General features: G+C 42.2%; 4 protein-coding genes across 4 annotated transcripts; 1 reads left to right on the top strand and 3 right to left on the bottom strand.

Annotated features, from left to right (window-relative positions):
* Nucleotides 1-1,272: 1,272 nt before the first annotated feature.
* Nucleotides 1,273-3,185, bottom strand: LOC310830739 (olfactory receptor 6C74-like; the record flags this gene model as incomplete). Its single annotated transcript, XM_083710579.1, has 2 exons — nt 1,273-2,156; nt 3,179-3,185. The coding sequence occupies 2 exons, from the start codon at nt 3,183-3,185 to the stop codon at nt 1,273-1,275; spliced, it is 891 nt and encodes a 296-aa protein (XP_083566705.1).
* A 3,395-nt stretch (nt 3,186-6,580) lies between these two features.
* On the bottom strand, nt 6,581-7,525 carry LOC310830740 (olfactory receptor 6C74-like; the record flags this gene model as incomplete). The annotated part of the gene is made up of 1 exon (XM_083710580.1): nt 6,581-7,525. The coding sequence occupies one exon, from the start codon at nt 7,523-7,525 to the stop codon at nt 6,581-6,583; it is 945 nt and encodes a 314-aa protein (XP_083566706.1).
* A 7,031-nt stretch (nt 7,526-14,556) lies between these two features.
* LOC310830741 (olfactory receptor 6C74-like) lies at nt 14,557-15,501 on the bottom strand (the record flags this gene model as incomplete). Its single annotated transcript, XM_083710581.1, has 1 exon — nt 14,557-15,501. One exon carries the CDS (start codon nt 15,499-15,501, stop codon nt 14,557-14,559), a length of 945 nt encoding a protein of 314 aa, XP_083566707.1.
* A 3,534-nt stretch (nt 15,502-19,035) lies between these two features.
* On the top strand, nt 19,036-19,992 carry LOC310830742 (olfactory receptor 6E1-like; the record flags this gene model as incomplete). Its single annotated transcript, XM_083710582.1, has 1 exon — nt 19,036-19,992. One exon carries the CDS (start codon nt 19,036-19,038, stop codon nt 19,990-19,992), a length of 957 nt encoding a protein of 318 aa, XP_083566708.1.

The raw sequence follows: 19,992 nt of genomic DNA on the forward strand, positions 1-19,992 counted from the left end.
TGCCCCCCCGCCGGCCTTCAGAAGAGGTCCAGGACCTCTTCTGAAAGCCGGTGGGGGGCGAATGTCTTTGCTCCCCCCGCCACCTGCCTTCAAAAGCCGTCCGGGAAAGCGGAGAAAGCGCTGCGTTTCTCCGCTCTCCCGGGAAGGCAGGCAGGGGGGAGCAAAGACTTTTGCCCCCCGCCGGCCTTCAGAAGAGGTCCAGGACCTCTTCTGAAGGCTGGCAGGGGGCGAAAGGCTTTGCTCCCCCCCCCGCGCCTTCAAAAGCCATCCAGGATAGCGGGAAGCGCTTCCCTGCTATCCCGGACCGCTTTTAAAATGCTGGCGGTGGGAAGCAAAGCCTTTCAGCCCCCGCCGGCCTTCCTGGACCTCTTCTGAAGGCCGGAGGGGGGGGAAAGGCTTTGCTCCCCACCGCCAGCATTTAAAAGAGGTCCCCGGAGATTTCCCTATGGGCTTTCTTCTTGCGAAGCAAGCCCATAGGGAAATTCGTCTTGCGAAGCACCTCAAAAAATGGAAAACCCTTTCGTCTAGCGGGTTTTTCGTCTTGCGAGGCATTCGTCTTGCGGGGCACCACTGTACGTATTTTATCAAAGTAATTGTTGAACTGAAATACAATTAAGAAGTATATTAATAGTGATTATTTATTTATTTATTTATTTATTTATTTATTTATTTATTTGGTGGGCCCAAATAGAGTGGGGCCCTAAGCTATAGCTCATTTAGTTTATACATAAATCCAGCACTGGCCTCATGTCAACTTAACCCTTCCTGCCAATAAGATTCAATATATATCCTGGCATCCTTAAACTGGAAGACATTAGGCTATCTTCTGACAGGTTTAACATAATCAATTTTAGTTGTACTGCTGTGCTGAAGTTTTACATGGGTTTCCCTTGCCATCCTAAAAGGCATTTAAATAAAATTCTAAGCTTCTTGTGCCTTCGTGTGTGTGTGTGTGTGTGTGTGTGTGTGTGTGTGTGTTTGACTTTTTTTTAACATAGCTGCTACCTTGTTTCCCTGGGGTGAGTTGCAAATGTGGAGTCTGGCTAGGGAAGCTCATTCTGATGCAACAGGGGAAAGTGGCTCTGAGAAGTCTTTCATGCTTTTCACCAAGTGGGAAGGAATGTCCATCTTTAAAAAGTCTTAATGCGAAGATATTTGTTTCATCGTTTCTGGTCCCAGGTGTTAAAATTAGTCTCTTGAGCCTTAACCTTTAAGCTGGCTGTTAAAAGTATTTTCACATCAGAAGTTATGTTTGGCTGATGCTCTCCCCAATCATACTGGGTTCTTGTGAAATGTGATACACTGTCTAAATCCAGCTCTCAGGGCATCCTGGACCTGTCTGTTCCTCAGGCAGTAAATGAATGGATTCAGGAGAGGAGACACAACAGTGTTCAGAAAGGCCACCCCTTTGCTGAAGTCTAATTCACTGGTGCCTTTTGGTTTTATGTACATGAAAATGCAACTACCGTAAGTGATGGAGATCACTATGATGTGAGAAGCACAAGTAGAGAAAGACTTTTTCCTCCCTATTGTAGATGGGATGCGTATGATGGTGGAAATAATATTGATATAGGATGCTATGTTTATAGTCAAAGTCCCAAGGAGAGAAAGAGCAGCGGTGAGGAGAACCATGAGTTCCAGAAGACTTGTATCTGTGCATGCCAGTTTAATCAGAGGCCCAATGTCACAGAAAAAATGGTCCATGGCATTTGCACCACAAAAGGGCATTTGAAATAATGTAATTGCTGGAGCCATGATAAGCAAAAATCCCCCAGCCCAAGAGCAGAGCACCATCAATGAGCAGGTTCGGCCATTCATTATGGTTGAGTAGTGAAGAGGGTTGCGGATAGCCACATATCTGTCAATGGACATGACCGCCAGCAGAGCAAACTCTGTGGTTCCCACAACCAGGTATAGATACATCTGCGTGAAACAACCAGGTAGAGAGATAGTCCGTTGGCCATTGACCAGGTTGGCCAAAGTTTTGGGGAGGACGGTGCTGGTGAACCCTATCTCCAAGACTGCAAAGTGTCGCAGAAAGAAGTACATAGGGGTGTTGAGACTGTGATTCACGAGTGTAACTGTAATAATCACTATATTCCATATTATTGTCAAAAGATACATGCCCAGCAGAAGGCTAAAAAGCAATATTTCAACTTGTCAGTTATCTGTTAAACCCTTTTTAAGACATGCATCATTTTGTGACACATTAATTCAGTTTTGAGGGACACAGGTAGCGCTGTGGGTTAAACCACAGAGCCTAGAGCTTGCCGATCAGAAGGTCGGCAGTTCGAATCCCCACGACAGGGTGAGCTCCCATTGCTTGGTCAGAAACCTAGCAGTCAGGAAGCACATCAAAGTGCAAGTAGATAAATAGGTACCGCTCTGGTGGTAAGGTAAACAGCATTTCTGTGTGCTGCTCTGGTTCGCCAGAAGTGGCTCAGTCATGCTGGCCACATGACCCGGAAGCTGTACGCCTTCTCTCGGCCAATAAAGCAAGATGAGCGCCGCAACCCCAGAGTCGTCCGCGACTGGACCTAATGGTCAGGGGTCCCTTTACCTTTTAATTCAGTTTTACTAGCAAACTGTAGGTTAACTAACACTTTTCCAGTCCCAGGAGGAGTGCAGGGAGCCTTTGCAGTATATACTGTAGCCGACAGACTAACATGTTGTGACACATAGTTTGGCAAGCACTGTTCTAACCTTTCCCTCACAACAACTCTATGGGGAGAGATGGGCTGAGATGAACTGACTATTCCAAGGAATCCAGTGAGCTTCATGGCTCAGAGGTGATTTGAACCCTGGACACTCTAACCACTATATCACATCTTAAACCATATCTGTAATTTACAGTCAAAGAATTATTCTGCATAACTGATGCCTGACTGTGTTTGACAGCTGCCATGGAACAATAATTTACACTATACAATAATTACAATAATTTACAGCCAGTAAAGAGCTGACAAGAGACCTTTATTCCTCAATGATTGCTCCCCAGAAGTTGTATCTTTAAAATAGTTTGATGAAATTTGGTTGCATTTGTTCTGATTACTGTTCTGGAAATGGTTTATCCATTAATTATGAAAAATCTAAAATTTTAGTATTCAAAAGAAGCTTCTCCCAAGTTAAATGGGTACTGGATGGCCATAACCTTGAACTTCAGTTATCTAGAGCTCACATTCCATCATTCAAAACACCACTGGCAAACCTCCCTTCAAAAGGTGGAGATCACAAAGCTAGCCATACTCAGATTCTTTTTCACAAAGGGCGGCAAGTATGTTCCAGCAGCCTTAAGGGTTTTCAACGCAAAATCCATTTCCCAACTCCTGTACAGTGGTACCTCGCAAGACAAATGCCTCGTAAGACCAAAAACTCGCAAGACGAAAGAGTTTTTCGTTTTTTGAGTTGTTTCACAAGACGAATTTCCCTATGGGCTTGCTTCACGACGAAACGTCTTGCGAGTTTGTTTCCTTTTTTTAAAAACCGTTAATACCAGGGTGCATCCGTGCTTCGCAAGACGAAAAATCCGCAAGACGAAGAAACTCGCAGAACAAATTAATTTCGTCTTGCGAGGTACCACTGTACACTGCAAATGTCTGCCTGAGCTAGGTGGCTTTCTGGCAAAATTTCTACGATCTCTGCTGCAGTTACCCAACTGTGTCCCCAACTCCAGACTTCTGTTAGAAGCTGGTGAATGCCCAATTTCAACTAAAGCATGGTGGGCTGCCCTAAAACATTGGCTCAGAATTTCAGTGTTTGAACTAGGGAAGGGTTTGTATCAACATCTGGCCAATGAGGAGTTTGCCAGCAAATGGCAGAAAACCATGGCTAGAAAAGCCACCTCTATTGGTCTGTCACCCCCCCCCCAACTTTATTACCTGGGTTATGAAGGCACCCTAAAGACGTTAAAGCAAAAATTATGGGATAATACACACAGTGACTTGCGATCTCTTTTTATTATTAATAAAAAATTTATTAAGTACAAATTAGAAAACATACATATTCACAACAAAAGAAAATACAAGAGAAAAAGAAAATACATCTAACCAAGGAAAAAGAATTAGAGAATATTTTGTCTCTTTTCATATTTACAGTTATTTATACCTCTATAAAATGCTATTCACAATAAAGCAGTGAAATGAAAGATAAAATATCAGAAAAAGAAAAATAGAACAAAGAAAGAATAAAGAAGTAAAAGAAAAAGATCATAAGTGAACATTTTTAAAAGTAGATAAGTACTCACAATACATAGCCGTTTCCCATCTATATTTATATTCAGTTGTATAATTTCATCTTGTCCGTATCTACCTTAAATAAATTGTTGGGGTTTTTTTTTTAAAAAAAAGACTTCCACCACTTACCTCATGCGTTTTTAATAATCCGTTCATCAGAACCTCTGTTCTTCATATTTTCCCTTTGGATTTCCTTAATGTCTCACTTTGTATTTTTTATATTGCGCACAAGATTATTCTAAACACAACCAGATTTTTGTAGCTGAGCCCTGGTTTTGTAAATAATCATTTAAGAACTCCCATTGCTTCATAACCATAGTTTTGGATTTTCTCCTTATTATATCCATCAGATTTGCTAATTCCAGGTACTCGCAAAGTTTCCCCAACCATTCTCAATCACACGCAGTCTGTAGTCCACGGGCAGTAGGAGTACAATATGGGCATATCTTTAAGTTAACACCTTACATTAAAAACCTGACAGTAACAAATTACCGAAGGTTATTCACCAAAGCCAGACTAAACGTTTTTCCTTCTGCAGTGTTGGATGGCAGGTTGAGAGGAGTTCCCTACCAGGACAGACTTTCCTCGTGTGCCCAAGACATCAATTCTATAAAACATATTTTGCTGCACTGTGTGAAATATGAGCAAGCCAGGGCTGAACAGATAGTACCCTTGCTGGTACATTTCTCAGGAAAATCAGAGGCTCACTATGTCATGTTCCTATTGGAAAATCAGACAATTGCTAGAACATTAGAAGTGGCGAAGTTTTTATCGGTGGTTGCAAGAACCAATGATCCCTATCTTTAAGTCTGAACAAAATGCTTGTTTTACCTGGAGGTAGGCTGTCTGAATTGTGCATTGCTTTGTAACGATTTGTTGGGTCTCTGGACTGTAATAAAGATTGATGATGATGATGATGATGAGCTTGCTTCCTCCCAGACGACATACACACATTCCTCCCTAACATGGCCTTGAACATTGCTGTCTGACATCTGGCCCAAGTAATCAATAACTCAGCCTCACTGGTGCTGTGTACAGAGGATGAAAATTAAACCCTATAATAGTGTGTGTGTGTGTGTGTGTGTGTGTGTGTGTGTGTGTAAATATATAATATACATTTCTCCACTCTCACACTCTCACAACCAGAATCAACTTCCACAGTCACTTATGGACACACCGTTAAGACCATCTTCATGGAAGACAATCTTACTCAGCTACCAGTGATCACCAAAGAATGTACAACTGGTAGTCCGCTGATTTCAGAACTTTATGCTCTTTGATGCAAAAATTGATTTGGCATGTCTGGAGGCGGTTGGAGGATGGATGGCGGCTAACAGATTGAGGTTGAATCCTGACAAGACAGAAGTACTGTTTTGGGGGGACAGGAGGCGCGCAGGTGTGGAGGATTCCCTGGTCCTGAATGGGGTAACTGTGCCCCTGAAGGACCAGGTGTGCAGCCTGGGAGTCATTTTGGACTCACAGCTGTCCATGGAGGCACAGGTCAAATCTGTATCCAGGGCAGCTGTTTACCAGCTCCATCTGGTACGTAGGCTGAGACCCTATCTGCCTGCAGACTGTCTCGCCAGAGTGGTGCATGCTCTGGTTATCTCCCACTTGGACTACTGCAATGCGCTCTACGTGGGGCTACCTTTGAAGGTGACCCAGAAACTACAACTAATCCAGAATGCGGCAGCTAGACTGGTGACTGGGAGCGGCCGCCGAGACCATATAACACCGGTCTTGAAAGACCTACATTGGCTCCCAGTACGTTTCCGAGCACAATTCAAAGTGTTGGTGCTGACCTTTAAAGCCCTAAATGGCCTCGGTCCAGTATATCTGAAGGAGCGTCTCCTCCCCCATCATTCTGCCCGGACACTCAGGTCCAGCTCCGAGGGCCTTCTGGCGGTTCCCTCACTGCGAGAGGCCAAGTTACAGGGAACCAGGCAGAGGGCCTTCTCGGTAGTGGCACCCGCCCTGTGGAACGCCCTCCCATCAGATGTCAAAGCGATAAACAACTACCTGACATTCAGAAGACATCTGAAGGCAAGTTTCAGGGAAGTTTTTAATATGTGACATTTTAGTGTATTTTTCATCTTTGTTGGAAGCCACCCAGAGTGGCTAGGGAAACCCAGCCAGATGGGTGGGGTACAAATAATAAATTATTATTATTATTATTATTATTATTATTATTATTATTATTATTATTATTATTATTACTACTACTACTACTACTACATTTTTCACACACTGTATTCACCCATGGATGGTATCCCATCCTTGCAGTGTTACTGGGAGGCAAACCAAAGGCCTGATATTCATGTTCAAGCTGATGTAGGTCCTATTTCAAATCACCTTGGGGACTTGCGAAGTCCAACACACTGTCTAAATCCAGCTCTCAAGGCATCCTGGACCTGCCTGTTCCTCAGGCAGTAAATGAATGGATTCAGGAGGGGAGATACAACAGTGTTCAGGAGAGCCACCCCTTTGCTGAAGTCTAACGTACCAGTGCCTTTTGGTTTTATGTACATGAAAATGCAGCTGCCGTAAGTGAGGGAGATCACTATGATGTGAGAAGCACAAGTAGAGAATGCCTTCTGCCTCCCTGTGGTCGAAGGGATGAGCATGATGGTTGAGACAATGCATATATAGGACACAATTGTTATGGCCAAGGTCCCAAGGACAGAGAGCAAAGCGGTGAGGAAACTGAGGAGTTCAAATAGAGACGTGTTTGCACATGAAAGTTTCATCAGTGGCCCACTGTCACAGAAAAAATGGTTGATGGTGTTTGGACCACAAAAGGGCATCTGAAAAAGGACAACTATTGGAACCATAATGAGTGACAACCCCCCTAGCCAAGAGCAGAGTACCAGCAGTGAGCACAAGTGATCATTCATGATGGTTGGGTAGTGAAGAGGGTTGCAGATGGCCACATACCTGTCAATGGACATAACTGTCAGCAGAAGGAACTCTGTGGTACCCAGGACAAAATACAGAAAGCACTGTGTGAAGCAAGCAGGCAAAGAGATGGTCTTCTGGCCAATGGCCATGTTGATCAATATCTTAGGAATCACAGAGGTGGTGAATCCAATCTCCAGGACTGCAAAGTGTCGAAGGAAGAAATACATTGGGGTGTTGAGCTGGGGACTCACCCAAGTGATTATAACAATCACAGCGTTCCCAGTTATTGTCAAAAGATACATGGGAAACAGAAGGGTGAAAAGCAAGATTTCAACTTGCCGGTTGTCTGTAAAGCCTCCAAGTATGAATTCTCTCACCATGGTGCTGTTTCTCATTTTGGGCACATTCCTACAAGTAAAGTGAATAGAAATCATTCATTAGTATCAATGTTTTATAAACTATGCTAAGCAAGTGTTTTTCCTTTTCAGACCATCAAGTCAACAGTGCTGTGAATAATAAGGTGTGTTGTTTACTTCACAGTCAGGTCCCAAGTAGAAAATGGTACATTAAAAATGAATTTTATTTAATATTCCATAAACAGGAACACAAACATATTTGTGATGGCAATAAGGCAATAAATGATTTTAATATGATTCTCCCATTTTTGACATCATTTGGAATGCAATTTTAAAGCACAGTTAAAATAATGGAATAAAATAAAACAAAACATACAATATCCCAGACAGTGATGGATGTCTGTAGCCTCAGTGGTCTCTAGAAAGTTTTTTCCCCTTCTTTACCACACAAAACTCTGCAATTTAGGACATGCATTTCTTTGCAAAAGGGAAACACCCTATGAGAAGCAATTGTTCCCACTCTGTTCTTTAAGGGAGACAGAACATGAGCTATTTGCTTCTTGATTGTAGCTCTCCTAGGCAAGAATGCAGCTTCTTTTTCCTGAGGCAGCATTTAGCATATTAGTTTGTTTTCCCACAACAGGGACATTTGCTTTGCTTCCCAGAGGAGCAGAAAAAACTGCTGAACATTTGATGTAAGAGGCTACTGTCCTACTACTGCAAGCTTCAATGGAAGAGTCATGGTGCATAGGGCTTCTACGTGGCTGGTTACTATCCTGGGGTCATGAGTTGAAACTATTGTGCTTCTTTCTCCCCCCCCCCCTTCTTATATATCCACACCCACCTTTCTTCCAAGGAACTAAAGGTGGTGCATATGGTTTTGTCTTCCTCACTTTTCACACAACAAGTCTGTCAGGTGAGGTAGGATGAAAGGCAGTGACTGGCCCATGAGCACCTGGTGAGTTTCATGGTTCCTCAACCCTGATTTCTGTCATTGAATAGCTCTTGACAATCAACACAGAATATCCAGTACTTGACATCATTAACTTGAAGGATTTCCTTGAAGGAAATCCTGTGTTACTGAAAGGCAAGGTTTATCCAGTTGGCTGCAAGGTTGGCTTATGTTTTTGATGTTTGAGCTGATGTTTGAGCTCAAGCACCTTGAGTTGCTACAAAACCCAACATGCTGTCTAAAGCCAGATTACAAGGCACCCTGTCTATTCCTCAGGCAGTAAACAAATGGGTTCAGAAGGGGAGACAAAACCATGTCAAGAAGAGAAACCCCCTTGGTAAATGCTAATTCACCCGTGCCTTTGGGTTTTATATAACTGGAAATGCAACTGCCATGAGTGTTTGAGATCACTATGATGTGAGAAGCACAAGTGGAAAAAGTCTTCTGCCTCCTTGTGGTTGATGTGTATGATAGTGGAAATAATAATAATGTAAAGGTAAAGGTAAAGGACCCCTGACAGTTAAGTCCAGTCACAGACAACTCTGGGGTTGCAGCGTTCATCTCGCTTTACAGGCCGAGGGAGCCAGTGTTTGTCCGCAGACAGTTTTCCGGGTCATGTGGCCAGGATGACTTCTGTTGCTGTAGCCTAGGATAGCATTACCTTTTTTTTTGCTGCTGCATCACATTGTTGACTCATATTAAACTTGTGGTCTACTAAGATCCTTAGATCCTTTTCATGAGTACTAATGGCAAGCCAGGTGTCCTCTTATATAGCACCAGACTAAAACTCAGAAACAAAACATAGAAAATCATCCTCACCCACCAAATATACATTCATATATTTGACAGGATGGACAAAATAACAGACATCCCAACCCTGGAGGTCCCTGCTAACGTCTCCCAAATGCCCCTGTCCTGCTCAGATAGAATGTAAATGAGTGAAATTTAATTGTGGTTACAGATCAGAGTTACATACTCTGAGCCAAGGGCATCTGTAGTCTATGGAACTATGTCAACCACTGCTTTGAAATATCCAGCCCACTATTCGATTTGTGGGTTCTCATTTTCATCAATGGTTCATGAAGATTCATATTTTTGGAGGACAGCCATGGGTTAACACTAAAATGGTTTCACTTGATCCTGGAAGATGAGGGTTCTAATTTCCACTCAACCATGAAACCCCTTGTGTGATATTTAGCCATTCATTGGCTCTCAGCCTAACCCTACCTCACAGGGTTGTTGTGATGGCAAAATGGGAGAGAGGAAAACCATGTGTGTCACCTTGGGCTCCCTGGAGGAAAAGTGAGATGTAAATATACAATGATTAATTACTTAATTAAACCCAACCATTAGAATCTCAGATCTAAGCACATCTCATCATCAGTAGAGCATAAGACTCTTAAACTCAGAGTTGTGGGTTCAAGCCCCACATTCGTCAAAAGATTCTTGCATTGCAGGGGCTTGGACGAGATGACCCTCATGGTCCCTTGAAGCTCTACAATCCTATGATTTCTAAGGCGTTTGCCACTAAAGAGCAAGTTTATTCCTCAGCTCTGATCATCCTGCTTGATTTGCCTTTGCTAAGGGCTGGAATTGTGCAAGTCGGGGACACTCAGATTTGAGGGTCAGATGCAAAAAAGAAAACAATAAAAAAATTAGGAGTGCAAGATATGGAATACAGGTTTCAAGCCATCTACATTCACACTCAAAAGTCAGTTCTGAGCTAAATACACACCTCTTGCATTTCACATTAACCGTAGGATATTCACATTACTGTATTTTCTTCCCACCCCCGGTTCCTGGAAGTTTTGCATCTACTTTATTCCTCCTGTGGAATAAAAACAAGGTCTTAACTACACAAGAAGAGCCCTGATGAATCAGGCCAATGGCCCTCAATTGCAACTGGCAAAAATATTACTGCCTCCAACCATGCACATCTATTCCAGTAAAGTGTTTTACGTTTATAGAAGCAGGTCAGGGAGCTGCCCTATACAAGGTCCGACTTTTTCTCCATCTAGCCCAGTGCTTTGCAAGTTGAAGGGCAACGGCCCTCAAAGCTCTTATCTGGGGGGTCTTTAACGTCATCTGCTTCCTGATCCTTTTATTAGGAAGTGCTGACTATTGAATCTGGGGCTGCGGATGTAGGGAAATTCTGCAATCTAATTCATGGGGAATTATTGATCAGAGGACACACTTCTCTGAATTCTGCAATACATTTTCAGTTCAAAGCACAAGATGGATATTTTGCACAGGCAGAAGTACTTGTCCTAGGAGTATAACTTTTTGGACTCCGCTTTAAACTAAGAATTCTTATTCTTTCCCCTTCCTCTCTCATGAGCCCATGGAGGCTAACAACTGAAAATGAAACATTCAAATAAAGTTAGAACCACAGTACAAAATACATTACAATACAGAATGTAAATTTTCCAGTGAGTGGTGCCTATATCCTCCATGCTTTCAAGAAAATCCCCCCTTCCGTACCTCATAAAACAAGCCCTGCAAATTTTATGTCATGCATTTCTCCACCTTCACTACAATGAAGAATCTTACGATATGCAATGGTACCCATTCTGTTCCTTAAGCAGATAGTGCAGATTTGATGCTTGAGGGTGGCCTTTTCTAGGCAATAGTGATCCCCAAGCCAGCATTCACCACAAAATTGATTAGCTCTAATTTTGTCAGAATACACCAAGGAGGACTTTAGCTTTGCTTCCCAGAAGAGCATCTGATACAAGAGGCTCACATCACACAACCACAAACTAGACCATGGGGGACAAGGTATGCCTATGTGGCTACTATGTGGCTGATTATTATTCTGTGATCTAGAGGTGAAATCACTTTGCTCCTTCTCACTGTCTCCTTTCTCCTCTGAGTTTCGATCTCGGATATTGGCTGGGATATCCCATGAATATTTTGCCGAAGGTTCACTGAGCATTTATTTATATATTTATTGCCTTTCTGCCTCACCTTTCTTTCAAGGAGCTCAAGATGGTGCACATGGTTCTAACCATCCCAAATTGTCTTCCTAATAACCCTGTGAGGTGGAGCAGGCTGAGGTTAATTTTCTGTACCAAGGAACCCAGGGAATTTCATCGCTAAATGGGATTTGAACCCTGAACTTTCAGGTCCTAGTCCAACAGTCTAAACATTCTAACCACCACACCACACCACAGGTGTGCTTTTTAGCCAATGAATTAGTTTAGCTGCCATGAATCTGTTAGCTGCCATTTGATGCTTGACAGCGTTTGACAGCCACCGTGGAACACTAGTTCATAATTTGTCTGAATATCAAAAAGGCTCAGTCTGAATTGTGCCAACTTGTGCTGAATCGGTATCTGATTGTTAGAGCTTCAAAACGCTCTACACTCAGGTAGACCTGAATGTGTCTGTAGCAGTTGTATGCGTACCACCACCATCCCATTCAGAGTAGCCAACCGGCAACCACACTTTGAGGAATATGTAAGCATTTGATGCCCCAAAGCCCTTTGTAAAATTGAGGCAGTTTTCAAGCATCTTTTCAGTAGCAGAGCATCTGTTCTGGATACAGAAGCTACCAACTTCCCTATCTGGTAAGATTGGTCCATCCAGCTCAGTATTCTATACCGTGGTACCTCGGGTTACAGACGCTTCAGGTTACAGACGCTTCAAGTTACAGACTCCGCTAACCCAGAAATAGTGCCTTGGGTTAAGAACTTTGCTTCAGGATGAGAACAGAAATCGTGCTGTGACAGCGGGAGGCCCCATTAGCTAAAGTGGTACCTCAGATAAAGAACAGTTTCTGGTTAAGAACTGACCTCCAGAACGAATTAAGTTCTTAACCCGAGGTACCACTGTAATGAGTAGCAATGTACTGAGTAGCAATGAACCCTCTGGGATTTCAGGCAGGGGTTTCTCTTTCAGCCCAAACTGGAGATACCCGAGGTTGTAATTATGTATGAAACAGCAGCAGCTAGAATCCTGTACACACAGAAATGGAAAGAAGAATAACCAACCAAGGAGGAATGGCTTCAAAAGTTAATGGACTGTGTGGAAATGGCAAGACTGACAGCAAAAATAAGAGATAAAAGAGCTGAACTGTTCACGGAAGGGTGGAGACCCTTTGGGGAGTGTGGCGATCACACAGGGTCCCCAGATGTTTGACGGCCTATTGACCCTGTGCCACCACTGTAATTGCTTTCTTCGCTGCCACCAACCCGTTTCTCACGGGTACACACAGAGTCCAGACAGTTGTTAACATTAACAAATAATCAAGTTTATTTTATAGGCATGAACAAGCTTATGGTTTCCATTATTTTTTCTTGGCAGTTTCTTAATCTTAGTTCCTTAACTGTCCTATTCATTCGTAACAACTTCAAACTGATTATCCCAACTAACTATCTGACTCCACCTAACAATTCCTCTCTCTCACACACACAACACAACTCAACCAACCCACTGCCTATTCCTCCCTCTTCCTTCTCCAACTCCCAACTCTCAACTGACTTTCACACAACTCCCACTCTCACTCTAACTCCCCCTATCAGTTTCCACTGGCCAATCATATCACACTCATTTTAACCCTTTCCTTATGATCCATGTAGGAGGCAAACGCTACAGGGAGCATTTGAAGAACTGTTACAGTCAAATTAAAATGAAGGCAGGGTTTGAATTATGAGCAGCAGGTAAAAGAGGATTGGGAAATAATCCATAACGAATTGGAAAAAAAATGTTTAAAAGTACTCTCCCCAAAAAAACCCCAGAGTGCTGGGGATAATTCAGACAGAAATTCCCAAGTGTCAAAAAAAGGTTATTTATATAGGCCATACTACAGGCCACATTTTGTTAGGCCAAAAATGGAAAACAAGTGAGGTCCCAACTAAAGACGAATGGCAACTTAAACTGACAGAATATATGCTGCTTATGGACCTAACATATGGAATGAGAGGACAAGAAGAACATTCATTTAAAGAAGACTGGAAAATGTTTATTGAATATATGAGAGGAAATTGTGTACACTTGAAAACATGGGCAGCATTAAGATAAATTCAATAGTGTAAATCTGTTTTGATGGATGTAATAATGGAATACTGAATGGTTTACTTTATGTAAAATATGCAGGGATTTATGATATGCAAAATAAACCATGGAACGAGAAGAAGGGAAGTCATGGATATTTTAAGGTTGTTTAAATGAATATTCTAAATTATAAAACAAAATGAAGATAGATAGATAGATAGATGATAGATGATAGATAGATGATAGATAGATAGATAGATGATAGATAGATGATAGATAGATAGATAGATGATAGATAGATAGATATAGATATGAATTATGAGCAGTGGAATGAAAACAATGATAAGTGAAATAGAGAATAATTGTATTAGATAAAATTATGCTATATAAAGCAGTAGGTATAAGGTGGGAATAAAAACATGGAATTAAGGATGGGAAGTCAAAATTTTAAGAAAATATATATATTGAAATTTAAGTAAATTTGTAAATTTTTGGGGAAATCAGTAAAAAAAATGTCAAAAAGAGATGTCTGAGGTTGAACTTCAGACCTTCTTCATACAGAGCAAGTGCTCCACCCCTGAGTTAGGGCCCTTCTGTAATAAATACAGTACAGTCAGGCTACATAGCTTTATTTATTTTATTTATTTCACATTTTTCATACATCAAAAAATCTGTTCTATGTGATTTACTTTAAAAAAATGTTACAAAAATGCAAAGAAACATTACAAAAATTCCATATTTTAAAGCTTCTCACATTGCACATAAATAGGATCCTCTTAAACACCAGTGTAAATTGAAACAGCTGACATGGACCAGTGGTGGACCCTAGGCTCTCAAATTTCAGTAGCACACAGTGTGATGCCAAAATTCTGTGTTCTCCCATCTCTCACATTATTCCATTCTACATCATCATTGCCATGCCCCACTGTGGAGCCCCTGAGGCTCTGCATCAAGTGTGACTGAGCAAGTCATGCTCCCCTAAATCCACCCCTACATGGACCATATTAGACATTCTCTGACACACAACATCAGTCTCCGATTGATATTCACCCCTGAAAGAAATCCAGGGAATGCAAGCTTTTCCAATTTGCTCCAAAGTTGACCTCTGATTTTCATGTCCTTTCTATTCCCTTGTCCTAGGAAATCTAACAAGTGCCTTAAATCCAGCCTTCAGGGCATCCTGGAACTGTTTGTTCCTCAGGCAGTAAACAAAGGGATTCAGAAGAGGAGATACAACAGTGTTAAGAAGAGCCATCCCTTTGGTATATGCTAATTCACCTGTGCCTCTGGGTTTAATGTACATGACAATGCAGCTTCCGTAAGTGATTGAGATCACTATAATGTGAGAAGCACAAGTGGAAAAGGCCTTCTGCCTCCTTGTGGTTGATGGGATGCACAAAATGGTGAAAATAATAATGGTATATGAGACAATATTTATGGCCAAGGTGCCAAGGAGACAGAGTATAGCACTGAGGAGAAACAAGAGTTCCAGGAGACTTGTGTCCCCGCATGCAAGTTTAATCAGTGGTTCAATGTCACAGAAAAAATGATCTATAGCATGTGGGCCACAAAAGGACAATTGAAATAATGTAATTGCAGGAGCCATCATGATCAAAAATCCTCCAGCCCAAGAAAAGAGCACCAGCAATGAGCAAGTTCGATCATTCATTATGGTTGAGTAGCGAAGAGGGTTGCAGATCGCCACATATCTGTCAATGGACATGACTGATAGCATAAGGAACTCTGTGGTTCCCACACTCAGGTATAGATACACCTGTAGGAAACAACCAGGTAGAGAGATAGTCTGTTGGCCATCCGCCATATTGCCCAATGCTTTCGGAAGGACAGTGCTGGTAAATCCAATCTCCAAGACTGCAAATTGTCTTAGGAAGAAGTACATTGGGATTTTGAGCTGTTGATTCACAAGTGTGATTGTGATAATCACAGTGTTCCACATTATTGTCAAAAAGTACATGCCAAGCAGGAGGGTGAAAAGGGAAATTTCAACTCGTCGGCTGTCTGTAAATCCCAAAAGTGTGAATTCTCTCACCATGGTGTTGTTCCTCATTGTTGGCACTTTCCTGGAAGTAAAATGAAGAGAAATGAAGAGTCTGGATTCAATGTCTGTAAGTCATTTTAAATTCAAGTAGCTGTTTGTTTGTTTGTTTGTTTGTTTGTTTGTTTGTTTGTTTTGCCATCAGGTCTCTGCTGTACAGTTGCTAGGAGATTCAATAGGTGATTTGCTGGAACAGACCCAGATCCATCTTTAGTTTAGATGCTAAGCCGTGTCCATTCTTAGTTAGCCTCTAGAACTTTGTAACCAGAGTTGTGGTACCTCTGTCTACACCACTGTTCTCCCCCTGACCACAGCTCCTCAACCTGCTTTTCAGTTAAGTCAGAATCAGAATGCTTTCCTCACATCTTTCTCATGTCATCTAGTTTGGCATACTCTGGCTCATCACATGCACTTTGATAGCAAAAGACAGTGCAGACACAAAAATGCCACTTTTAAACAGTGCTTTAAATAATCATATGCTTCATAATTAGTTACCAAGAAAGAAAACAAGAATGTCCTATTTTCTATGCAGTAACTGATTTTGGATCACAATATTTAAATACAAGTTTAAAGTCATCTCCATTGACACTCAATAGTAAATTTTCAGCAAAGGCCAAAGATTTATACAATCTGAAGAGAAACCAGAGTAAACTGCACACCTCTTGCACTTCACATTAACAGGAAGATCATAGAATCATAGAATTGTAGAGATGGAATTGACCCTGAGGGTCATCTTGTCCAATCCTCTGCAATGCAGGAGGCCCATATGGACATTGAACCCATGACCATGTTCCTTGCAATGGACTGAGCTCCTGTTGCTCTGTCCCAGCTCCTGCCAACTTAGCAGGTCGAAAGCACACCAGTGTAAGTTGATAAATAGGTACTGCTGCAGCGGGAAGGTCGATGGCATTTCTGGGGGCTCTGCTTTCCATCAAGGTGTTCTGTTGTACCAGAAGTGGCTTAGTCATGTTGGCCACATGACCCAGAAAGCTGTCTGTGGACAAACGCCAACTCCCTCGGCCTGAAAGCAAGATGAGCGCCACAACCCCATAGTTGCCTTTGATTGGACTTAACCATCCAGGGGTCCTTTACCTTTTGCCTTTACCTTCTAACCAACTGACCTAACTGAAATGTTCACATCCACTTTTCCTGGTTTCCAAAAGTTTTGCATCTACATTCTTCTCTCTGAAGAATAAAAGCAAGGTCTTAAGAACATAGGAACATAAAACCATAACAATGTAAGAATAGCCTACTGGATCAGGGCAAATTCAACATGGAATGAAAAAAGGCCCATTTTGCCTACCTGAGACCTTCTGCATGCAATATGTGCTCAGCCATGGAGCTATGACCTCTCAGGTCCAATGAAGGAGAGACCTTCTCTTTCTGTCTAAGCAAAACCAAAGGACCATAAGTATTTCCTCAGCAATCTGCATTCCAGCAATCTCCGTAATGTTATTACCTGACTATCTCCATTGTACCCATTCAGGTCCTTGAGCATATAGTGCAAAGGATATTCAGTCTTTACTTCTCAGACGCAACATCTTATAGGCAATGGTGCAGCTTCATGTCCCTAAGCAAGCATTTAGCGCAACAGATATTAGCTCTTAGTTCATCATGATGCTCTAGGGACCTTCGCTTTGGTCCCTGAAGGAGCAGAAAAGCCACTTAACTTTTGATCTTTTTTTTATCTTATCTACAGCAGGGATGGGAAGCAAAATAAAGGTATTACCAGTCATCAGACTTAAAGCAGCAGAAACCTCACCCCTTTCCCTCAAATTCCCACTTTTTGATATAAATTTTATATCACTTGATATCAATTTCTCATAAACAAATTTTATATTAATTTTTGTTTGTTTTAGGGTATTGTGTAAGCTATGCCTGCGGGTAGGGGGTCTACCATATATACATTACCCATTTGGATGTATGGAGTCGTGCTGCGTGGTTCCTAACCCCACCCCCCATACAAAGGGTCCATTGAACATAGATTTGTTTTGGGGAGTGTGTCTTGTCCCTTTGAGGCCACTGCAGATACTTCAGATCTGGCATATAGACTTTTGTTTTAAATTTCCAAATTTTCATGCCCCTGTCCACTACCCAACCAATAGGAATCAGGGATGCAAATGACCCACCACAGTTACCCTGTAGGAGCAGGATCCATCACAGTGCTGGGAAGGTGGTGTCAATTTTGTCTATGTATCCATTATGTTTGGTTCCCCACTCACCAACACCGTGTGACAGCCCCCTCCCCAGCAAGATGCCAATGGCAGGTGGGCCAAATTCAAGTCCTCCAGCTGGCAAGAGAGTTCTCAGGTCTCTTGATTCCCTCGGGCTGCAATTGGTGATGGCAGGCCACAACGCCACAGCATCATCATCATTATTTCTTATTTCTTATTTCTTATTTCTTATTTATTGGGTCATGCCCTGTATCTGGCTTTCCAAAATATGATAGTTCTATGAAGAACAATGCCAGATTAGGCCAAAGTCCCCCGTGGCCCAATATCTTGTTCCCACAACGGCCAACCAGGTTCCTATATGAAGCCCACACACAAAATTGGTTTCAGCCTGACCCTATTTCATATGATGCACAATAAGTTTGTTGTACCTTAGAGAAGCAACATTCATGTCTACTGTGTATTGTTAGCAAGCCAAGACTGAATATCTCTTGTGAGATGTGCTTAGGGACACAAACCAGCACTTAAGGACATGAGCCAGGTTGCTTCAGTGTTCACTTCTGGGGCAAAGAGAAGGAGAAATGTGTGTAGCAAAATATCGCAGAGGTCACTAGTCTGTGAGCCAAGACAGCAAAGACTCTTTGGCAAAGTGTTAAGGACATGGCATGTTCAGAAGCCACAAAAAAAAAAAAAGGCTTAAGGAGTGAAACCTTTACAATTGTTCAATCTCCCTGGTTAGTGAAAGAATGTCAGCGTCATCACCATGGCCTGAAAGTTCTAGCAACCAACTTCGCATCTATACAAATGATAACACCACCCCCTTTTCTAAGTTGATGTTAAGAGGTGAGTACTTTGCTGCAGCCTTTGCTTTTGTAAAAGAAAATGATTTTGCATATGAGTTGCTTATTCACAGAATCATTTAGATTTCGCTATGGTTATTGTTATTGTGATGCATCATATATGGAGATGTCTTTGAAGAGCATTTGGATGGGAACTAGCAAGGGCCTTCTTTGGTGGACATATCAGTGCAGACAATTCCCATGTCCCACCTACCTATCCAAGTTCAATGAAAATATGTTGCTTTGGTTCTGTTCCAGGGATGGTAAACTTGTGATTATTCACATGTCACTGGACTCCAACTCAGGGTTGATGGGGGGTTTAAGTCCAATAATATTTGGAAGGCCATCTCTGATCTAAATAGTCTGGGAGTAGGGTCTCTAAAGGACTGAAACAGATCTAATAGTCTGATCCAATTCTTCATGATATCAGTAACAGTCACATTCAGGCAATTGCAGAGAGTTAAAATTGAATTTTTAAAGGCTAACACAGCTCTAAGGTTTGATTTCCCATTCCTTTTAGGGAAGTGCCAACAACGATGAACAACACCATGGTGAGAGAGTTTATACTGTTGGGTTTGACGGACAACCATCAACTTAAAATTATACTTTTCATCTTGCTAATTGGGGTATACCTTTTGACGATAATGGGGAACATACTGATTATTGTAATAACACTGGTGAATCAACAGCTCTACACCCCAATGTATTTCTTCCTACGACACATTGCATTTGTGGAGATTGGGTATACCAGTGCCATTGTTCCTAAAACACTGGACAACATGGCTACTGGCCAGAAGACTATCTCTCTAGCTGGTTGCTTCACACAGTCCTTTGTGCACTTTGTCCTGGGAACTACAGAGTTCCTCTTGCTGGCGGCAATGTCCATTGACAGGTATGTTGCCATCTGCAACCCTCTTCGCTACTCAACCGTCATGAACAATCGGGTCTGCTCATTGCTGGTGCTCTGGTGTTGGGCTGGGGCATTGTTGCTGATCATCGCCCCTGCAGTTGTATTATTCCGGATGCCCTTTTGCGGCCCAAACGTCATCAACCATTTTTTCTGTGACAATGGGCCATTGGTCAAACTTGCATGCACGGACACCAGTCTGCTGAATCTCCTCAATTTCATCACTGCTACCCTCTCCCTCCTTGGGACCTTGTCTGTAAATACTGTGTCTTATGTCCACATTATCTCTACCATCATGCGCATCCGATCCACTTCAGGGAGGCAGAAGGCTTTCTCCACTTGCGCTTCTCACATCACAGTGGTCTCCATCACTTACAGCAGTTGCATTTTCATGTACATAAAACCCAACCATGACAGTGAATCGTACTACAGCAAAGGGGTGGCTCTTCTGAACACTGTACTGGCTCCTCTTCTTGTCCCATTCATATACTGCCTTAGGAACACACAAGTCCAGGATGCCTTGAGAGGCGCATGTAGACAACTTGTTGCCATTAGGAAGGACTCTAATGATTTGAGGTTCAACTGA

The sequence above is a fragment of the Podarcis gaigeae genome (assembly GCF_964106915.1).
Source record: "Podarcis gaigeae genome assembly, chromosome: 13".
In the NCBI taxonomy this organism is placed as follows: Eukaryota; Metazoa; Chordata; class Lepidosauria; order Squamata; family Lacertidae; genus Podarcis; species Podarcis gaigeae.